This window comes from Nannobrachium achirus (genome assembly GCF_963921795.1).
Source record: "Nannobrachium achirus genome assembly, chromosome: 22".
Lineage (NCBI taxonomy): Eukaryota > Metazoa > Chordata > Actinopteri > Myctophiformes > Myctophidae > Nannobrachium > Nannobrachium achirus.
The window spans coordinates 51,021,758-51,031,571 of NC_137829.1; the positions used below are offsets into that span (position 1 = coordinate 51,021,758).

General features: G+C 44.0%; 1 protein-coding gene across 1 annotated transcript in view; it reads left to right on the forward strand.

The window, feature by feature from the left end:
- The window catches only part of LOC308307677 (contactin-associated protein-like 5), a gene marked incomplete at both ends in the record, with an annotated part of 201,373 nt that overhangs the window by 18,532 nt on the left and 173,027 nt on the right, over positions 1–9,814 (forward strand). Inside the window, one exon of the mRNA XM_080752943.1 lies at positions 9,648–9,758. Within this exon, the coding sequence (XP_080609069.1) occupies positions 9,648–9,758 (111 nt within the window). The remainder of the gene's footprint in view (positions 1–9,647; positions 9,759–9,814) is intronic.

Below are 9,814 nucleotides of genomic sequence, written 5' to 3' on the forward strand. Positions count from 1 at the left end.
GCATTTATTTTCACACTGCAGAAACCATAACGCGTTGGAGTGGACACAGCATCGACTGATATCTCGTTCCCGCATCCTCCACATCTTTTCCCCCGCACATTTAAAACAATTGATGTGTTCATGGATTTCGAGTACATGCAAATGCCAGCCTTTATTTTCTGTGTTTATGTAGATAGATAGATAGATAGATAGATAGATAGATAGATAGATAGATAGATAGATAGATAAATAGATAGATAGATAGATAGATAGATAGATAGATAGATAGATAGCTGCATAGATAGATGCATAGATAGATAGATAGATAGATAGATAGATAGCTGCATAGATAGATAGATAGATAGATAGATAGATAGATAGATAGATAGATAGATAGATAGATAGATAGATAGATAGATATATAGATAGATAGCTGCATAGATAGATAGATAGATAGATAGATAGATAGATAGATAGATAGCTGCATAGATAGATAGATAGATAGATAGATAGATAGATAGATAGATAGATAGATAGATAGATAGATAGATAGATAGATAGATAGATAGATAGATAGATAGCTGCATAGATAGCTAGATAGATAGCTGCATAGATAGATAGATAGATAGATAGATAGATAGATAGATAGATAGATAGATAGATAGATAGATAGATAGATAGATAGATAGATAGATAGATAGATAGATAGATAGCTGCATAGATAGATTGATAGATAGATAGATAGATAGATAGATAGATAGATAGATAGATAGATAGATAGATAGATAGATAGATAGATAGATAGATAAATAGATAGATAGATAGATAGCTGCATAGATAGATAGATAGATAGATAGATAGATAGATAGATAGATAGATAGATAGATAGATAGATACCTTTATTATCCCAAGGGGGAATATCATGCGTGCATGTGTTTTTATGTGTCCATGCACATACTGTATAATACTGTATGTGTCCTCAGGAGTGCTTGAGCTTGACGGGCACACACACGCACACACACACACACACGCGCGCACACACATGCATGCACACACACACACACACACGCACACACACGCACGCACGCACACACACACACACACACACACACACACACACACACACACACACACACGCATTACTATAATATCGAAGCCGCACACTTTGCATAGAGAGTGCAGTGCACGCACAGTGGCACCCGTTGCATTCATAGCTTCAGAGGATTTTCAATTATTCCAGCGTGGCCAGGGAGGCAACGAGCAAGAGAGCAGCGCGGCTTCAGCTGGCAAATCATTCTCCATCCGTAAGTCTTCCTGATTGACAGGCGGGTGTTCGGCTCGCCAGGAGGATGAGAGGCTGTAAACAACAACACTGTTTATATAAGATGCACAATTTTGCGGCGCGCCGAGGAGAAATTGTCTTTGCATTCACGAGGCAGCCAGAGTTATAGCCCAACATGACACACCCTGGGAACATGTATTGCGTCATAAAAAATGTTATTGGTTTGTTTTTCCATCCCTCTTTCCTTGGCCATCAAAGTCTCGTTTGACACGTGTATTGGTGTAAAATCTCAAAGGGAATGGAAACAGATATTGGCCAGACAAGGCGTTTGGGGTGTGTTTACAAGGGTGAAGGACTCTGACCTGACAGTTATGTGATGGCTATACTGTAGCTGCTGCAGCCCCCCCCCCCCCCCCCCCCCCTTTGGGAGATTGGCTGAACCAATCAAAGGTGTAGACTCTCATCCAGTAAGATCTTAAGTGAGCCACTGTCTGTGCAAGAGATGAGAGACGCATAGATACAAGCAGAGAGGGAAGCTGGAACGAGTGAAATATGGATATGGCTATGCCATATAAAAGTATGTAACAAACGTCTTCACTGTTATCAACAGCCATCAAGATGCTGTCTGTCTGTCTGTGTTACCGTTCAATAAAGCTTAGGGAAAAAAAATAATCCCAAAGCCAATGACAATATGCCACGTCATCCGCCAATTATATTGTGTGACGTCAGTCTCAGGCGCAGGACCCCGGGCGCATTTTCAGCCCGGACACATCCGGACACATCCGGGAATAAAAAGTACTCAAGTACTTGTTCTTAAAGTTATACCATGTAACTTTTTTTATAAAACAAATCTTAAAATTGTCCTAACTGTTAAATCGCTAAAGTTTTAGAACACCCACTCCGTTATTTTCAGCTTCTAAAGCCTTCTCTTTATATGTTTTCTATGATCCTGACCGGGCCTCGGTTTTCGCGGAAAAATTACGTCATCATACACTACCGGCCAATCACAGCGAGGGTTATACACTGCCGGCCAATCACAGCGCATCTTGAAGTGGGGTCGCTATCACAATAGGGCGGCCATATTTGTAGGCGCCCGTGTGTCTCTATACTCGGGTGAAGGAGTCCGTTTCTCCGGAATGCCTGAACGCACAGGAACCAGGGACCCCTCTAAAGATAGATCTCGGCGAGGTGGAGGCAGACGCGGGGGTGTGAGGCCCGGTCCGCGGCGAAAAACGGCCGAAAGACGCGGACGCGACCGCGGTTTGCTATAGAGCTACTGACCACTAGTTGAGCAACTTACACAGTATAGCTTTAAGTAAAATCTTTAGGTGCTTTTACTTCATTGGAGTATTTCCAATTTTCATTACTTACTCCACTACATCTCAGAGACAAATATCATACTTTTACTCCAATACAATTATTTGACAACTTATAGCTATTAGTTACTTTATAGATTTTGATTATTATTACAAAACATACATCAACCACTTCTGCTCTGTATACATTTCGGCCATTTGAACCGTCCCAAAACTCAGGAAGCGACAAGTAACCTTGCGTCACCAGACTTTCCACCTTGGAGCGACAAGGGGTTGTAGCAACGTGTGTTTTGCGAGCTTTGGGAATCCACAGTCTAGAGCGAGGCTCGCCCGCCCTCTGCGCAGGTACGATTCCCCACTCCAGCTACCACTGCTCCCCTTCCCCCTTGCGCTCCTTGTGGGCATCACTGGGTTGAGTTCAGCTGGGTCAAAGCTGATAAAAAAAAGCAGCTGGGTTGGGCTGCGATATCTGAATTTCCCCCGCGGGAGGAGTAGGTATTCATTATCATTATTCATTACGGTGGCGCAGTGGTTAGCGCTTCGCCTCACAGCTAGAAGGTCCTGGGTTCGATTCCCGCCGGGGGAAGCTGTGGGCACTGGCGGCGTGTTCCTCCCTCCACGTCATCAGCGCCCACACTAGGTGGGGTTGGCGATAGGGCCTTTCTGTGTGGAGTTTGCATGTTCTCCCCGTGTCTCCTAGGGTAGATACCCTCACAAAAACATGCAGTAATCCTGGTCTCAATAATGCCTCCCCCTGGCCATCCGGGGCGCCTGATGGAGGGGAATAACGTGTTCCTTCCACGCGCTACGTCCATCCAGGGGAAAATCCCCCGTCAGGTGAAAAGAAACAACTTGGACTACCCATGAATCAAAGGAAGCATAAGGTCAGTCCGTTGTCTCCCCAGGCGCGGCAGAGGGAGAGCAGAGCCCAGGATTACATAGGCAATTGGCACTGGGTGAAAAAATGGGTTACAAAATTGTGGGATAAAAATTAAAAAAGAAAAGAAAATCTGCAAATGACAGCAAATTCCCCTTCAAATGCTTTGTCAGAATCCTCCCTCAGAGGTCAGAATCCTCCCTCAGAGGTCAGAATCCTCCCTCAGAGGTCAGAATCCTCCCTCAGAGGTAGAATAAAAGTGTGGTACATGTGACTGTGCCCTAACAGTGTATTACTGCATTGCAGTATTGATACTTTTACTTCAGTAAAAGAAATGTACTACTTTTTCCAATGCTGGACAGATGTGTTATGCTTGCTTAATAGCAATAGTAAAAAAAATCAAACCTTGGTTCGAAGTGAAGCGGTGAACTTTTATTCTATGTGTTCTAGAGTTATGAACTCTGTGATCTATACAGTCTTTATATTCTGAATGAATTAATGATTTTATCTGGAGGGCCGAATTGTCATGTGAAGCTTGACCAATCCTCAAAGTATCCAATCATCAGACCGGGACGGACACTACACACATACGTACGTACGTACGGACGGACGTACGTACGTACGTACGGACGGACGGACTGACGGACGGACGGACGGGACAGGACAGATAAAACCTGTTCATTCTGAACTTGAAAAATGGCCATATACAGTATGGGACATGGGACACACATTTTGCTTTTTGAAAAAGCCTATTCATTCTGGACTGATATTCTGGACGTACGGGACAGAAAAAACCTGTTCATTCTGGACTGGAGTGACCATATATGGACATGAGGTGACATACATTGTGTTTTTGAAAAAACATGTTCATTCTGGACTGAGATGACCATATATGGACATTAAACACACATTTTGTTTTTGAAAAAACCTGTTCATTCTGGACTGAAATGACCATATATGGGCGTGGGACACACAAAGCCACTCATTGGAAGCGGTTTTCACCGCTTCAAAAAAGTTATTCGGCACATATTAATTCCTTATAAGTAAGCATGCCAATGTCTGCCTTTTCTCTCCCAGCGATGAACATCTGTGACCATGCTGCCGCTTAGCCATAATTTGGACCTCGAAATAACAGCTTGATCCATTTTAGTCACACTTCAAATCGGCATTAGAAAAAAAAAAAAAACGAAAAACGCTCCTGGCAAACGATCTGAGAGTATAGTCGAATCGGGTCAGCCCCCGAAATTCGGTGGGAGGCCCTTAAAGACCCGTGCACAGTACAGTAAACAAGCTTACGCTGTCATCTTCCCATAGTCCTCGTCCGCTGTTTGTCTAGTTCAGTAGATGAACGGCCAATCTCCACTGCAGATGTGCCAGAATAACTCGGACTTTTCGGTGGAGTGGATGCCGTCCAAGACACAAAAATGGCCCCTCGCCGCTGAGAGGAATGGCATTGCACGCTGATGGACGGAGCAGTGGGATAATTGTAATCAAGCCGGTGCCAGCTTTCATTATTATGTGCCCGAGAAGAGCATTGCTTCAGAGGGGCTCGGCCAGCTGCAGGGGGGGAGGAGTGGACTCCAGGCGGGTTATTGTAAAAGGTTCACAGCTAATTCTGGGCCCTGGGTACAAGGATTCACTGTGTGTGGGCCCCCCTCCCACGGGGGGCAAACTGCAAAGTAAATTGGTCTCAAACAGGGTTTGAGGGCTGGGCCCCTGATTCAGCCCGGGAAAAAGAGTTGGAGAGGCCCTCATTGCGCGCTATAGAGAGAGATCTCTCTCTATAGCGCTGCTGCTACTCAAAGATTTGAGACAAAGTGACAAGCCAGTGGGCCAATTACATGAGTTATATTTCGTCGTTGTCGGGTGGAAACCTTGTATGTCCAAAACCGTTTTTGTTTTGTATTTATCATTTTAAAAATGATTTAAACTAGTGAAAACAGCCGATCTACAAGCACACAACGCCTCGCGGTGCGAGGCGTTGTGTGCTTGTAGATCTGCTGTTTTCACTACTTTTGTGCAAACAGTTTAATTTTTACTTTTGTGCAAACAGTTTAATTTTTTCCTAATGGCCGGCCTGGACCGGCCGGGAATGAACCGGCCATTCGGGAGTTGTCCCGATTTTCCCAATGGCCAGCACGTCCCTGGTCTCAAACAAACATAAAAGCAGGCGAAACAATTTTTGCCTTTTTTTAAAGGGTGAGCAGAACCACAGAGACCCTCAATTATTTTTATATCTGTATACAACAGTCGCTGATTCGGTTTTATTCTGGTAATTTTAAGTTTAGACACAAATGAAAATAATTAAAAAACAAAACAAAACACTAAAAAAACTCTTTTAAATCCAGGCTTTTCGAGGCCCCCCCCCCCCCACCTTGGGGTCCTAGTAAGTCGGTCCCACATTTCCCCCCAGTCTGACACCCATCATGGTTCACACCCCTCGTGGCTTGAGAGCCTTTGATTACGCACCCTTCGGACTGCGCGGAGGTGCTGAAAGTCGGGGCGTAACTCAGACGGCGCTGAGCCGCCTCAAGCGGACTTCGCAACGCTCAACACGGCAGGTCGCTCGCTTTAGCTCGCTCGGCGGTGTCTCACGTGGCTCAAGTCCGCTTGAGACGGCGCACCTCCGTCGTCTCCACCAGCCAAAAGCTCCTAAGCCGCAAGAGGCGCGAACCTTTTACAATAACCCGCCTCGAATTCCCTCCTCGCTTGTTGTGCACCAGGTGTAAGATCGGCTATTTTGATAATTATCAAAATAGCCGATCTACAAGCTCACAACAGGATCAGCGTTGAGAATTTGTATCATAGTATTTATCTGTGGAGCTGAGTCAAACAAAATGAAATGCCTTAACTCCAACATGTTCAAGTGCTTGTCAGGGTTTGGTTCCCCAGTTCAAATAGGATCATTTTGCAGGGTTTGGTTCCCCAGTTCAAATAGGATCATTTTGCAGGGTTTGCGGCCTGAAAAGGTTGAGAACCAATCAATGTCTTTCCCGCCAGTTTGAGGGAAATCAGGCTAGAGAGATGGGGAGTGACATCGGGATCGGGACTCGAACCTGCAACGCGCTGTCATGCATCAGAGCCTATGTGGTGGTATGCACCTGGACCGCTAGGGCAGTGGGTGCCCCAGGTAGAACCAATGTGTTAATGTACCGTAGAGGCAGGCAGGGCTGAATCAGTGGAAGATGAGACTAGGTTTACATCACTGGCCTGGTAATCTCTCCTCCTGCATGTTGGAAGAACAGGGCTGGATTATAAAGAACACACACTTGCACATGCACATACAGATGCATGTCGTACGCACGCACGCACGCACGCATGCACGCACGCACATACCGGTACATACATATAGTCACTGTCGGGCAGAAACCTTGTATCTACAAGTTTCAAGTGTATGTTTTTTTTGTAAATCAAAGCCCTGCTTCATCATACAAGACTGCCTGTCGCATACAACACAACGCGGAGCGAGGCGTTGCGTGCTCGTAGATCGGCTATTTTCATATTTTAAATTGTTTTGAAAATGATAAATACAAAACGAACGGTTTTGGACATCCAGGGTTTCCACCCGACAACAGCGAAATACACACACGCACACGCACGCACGCGCGCGCGCACACACACACACACACACACGCACGCACGCACACGCGCAGACAGAGAGTCACAGAAGGAACTGCAGGTCCTTCTGTCCTCCTTTAAAGGGTCACTGCCTGAGTTAATGGACTGTTGCAGAGATTTGTGATGTGGATAAGTGAGAGAGCACCACCAGCTATTTTCACAATACCTGCTTTAAAACCCGTTTAGGCCTGGGATTATTGAATGCTTTAACTATTGAAAAATAGCAGATCTACAACCTTGTAGATCTGCTATTTTTGAAAAAGCCGTGAAAATGTGTGCAAATATTTGAATATAATGTATTTTTAAAGCGAACGTTTGTAACTCGAATTTTGCTTCCGGGTGGTCCCTGGAACTAAATATTTTGAGATGGGGGTCCGTGGCCAAATACATGTCATTGTGGGGATCCTTCACATGAAAAGGTTTGAGAACGTCTGACATAGTAGGCTCTCAAGAGCAGACTGAGCTCCAGTTCAAGTGAAAAGGACCTTTTCTTTAACGATGGCTGGCCAGATTGCTGACATAGAAACATAGGTTTTTAAAAAAAAAAAACTTTAGAAGGATTCAAATGACACTTATAGAATTGGGTCAAAATTCTAATTTTCACGATTTTTCAAAAATAGCAGATCTACAAGCTCGCAGCGCGGCACTCGGTGCCGCGCTGTGAGCTTGTATATCTGCTATTTTTCAATAGTTAAAGTATAAAATAATGATACACAATAAGGTGTACCCGTTCTGAATGGGTTAAAACTCTGTGGCGTGGACGTGGTTCACCGCCGCACTTTTTTATTTTTTATTTTTTTAGGCAAAGATGTATTTTCAGCCAGAGCGTTATCCCAAGGACTTGAAGGGTGCATTTTTCTATCATTTGTTTTCTCCGGCTCGGCGAGCGCATGTTTGACACGCGGTGCGACTCCCATCCATCAGGGGCCGATAGGAGGAATGTATTTCACATCAGTCTCTCTGCGTTGTCACGGAACGCCCAGGCCACTCGCACTCACGCAGATCGCATTAATGCATTTAGAACGGGTACACATTTTGTGTATCATTATTTTATGCTTTAACTATTGAAAAATAGCAGATATACAAGCTCACAGCGCGGCACCGAGTGCCGCGCTGCGAGCTTGTAGATCTGCTATTTTTAAAAAATCGTGAAAATTAGAATTTTGACCCGATTCTATACGTGTCTTTTGAATCCTTCTAAGACTTTTTGAAAAAACCCTATGTTTCTATGTCAGCAATCTGGCCAGCCATCGTCAAAGAAAAGGTCCTTTTCACTTAACTGGAGCTCAGTTAGTCTGTTCTTGAGAGACTACTATGTCAGTGGTGCTCAAACTGTTTCATGTGAAGGACCCCCAAAATGATATGTATTTGGCCACGGACCCCCATCTCAAAATATCTAGTTCCAGGGACCCCCCAGAAGCAAAATTTGAGTTGCAAACGTTCGCTTTGAAAATACATATATTCAAAGATTTGCACACATTTTCGCGACTTTTTCATAAAATAGCAGATCTACAAGCTCGCAGCGCGGCACTCGGTGCCGCGCTGTGAGCTTGTATATCTGCTATTTTTCACTGGATAAAGCATTCAATAACCCTAGGCCTAAATGGGTTAATGCAACCGTAATGACTTACCCCAAATAAGTGTAATATGAGCGTCTCGACGGCACTCTAATCTGTCTGCAGTGGTGGGAAAAAGTACTCAAATATTTTACTTGAGTGAAAGTATCAATGCTGCAATGTAGACATACTCCATTACAAGTGAAAGTCCAGAATCCAAAATGTACTTGAGTTAAAGTATGAAAGTTTTGGCATCAAAATGTACTTAATGTACCAAAAGTGAAAGTGCAAAATGTTTGAAAATAGCAGATCTACAGGCTCACAACGCGTCGCGTTGCGAGCTTGTAGATCGGCTATTTTCAAATAGTCGCGGTATAAAATATGGCTAAAGTGGTTTAATTATGTTTTATAATATTGTAATGTATATCTGCTAAGTAACTAGTAACTAAAGTTTTAAAATAATTATAGTGGAGTTAAAAGTACAATATTTGCCTCTGAGATGTAGTGGAGTAGAAGTAAAAGTACAGAAAACGGGAAATACTAAAAGAACAGTACTTAAGTAAATGTACTTAGTTACTTTACACCACCGTCTGTCTGTCTGTCTGTCTGTCTGTCTGTCTGTCTGTCTGTCTGTCTGTCTGTCTGTCTGTCTGTCTGTCTGTCTGTCTATTTTCTACAAATCTACAATCTACACAGGTTTGATAAAGGAGCTTATATTTCTCATCATTAACTCTGTTACTAATTTGCAACAGCTACACTTTTTCTGCCCACATAAACGCAACCATGTCACAGCTAACCCCACATTTTCTCTGCCAACCTAAACTATACATTGCCCACACAACTAGGAAGCAATGGCAGTTACAGCCCTCTTTGTGTATACATGTGACCTGACGGTCGCTTATCTCCCGATTAGGGAGTCTTACTGGTGTATGTTGTTTGTATGTGGTTTTATGAAAAGGCATGACGGTAATCAATGTTTGATGGAGTCAGTCATGCTTTCTTTTTTATTTCTTTTCCAGATAACTGCAATGGTCCTCTTGTACCTGCACTGCCCCAAGCCTCATTCCAGAGCTCCTCTCAATCCTCCGTGCGTAACGCTCCTTATTACGCCAAGCTCAACAGGAGAGATGGTAAGTATAGCGTACAGCGTACAGGGGTCATCAGTATGTCCTCGTGTCCATGGACG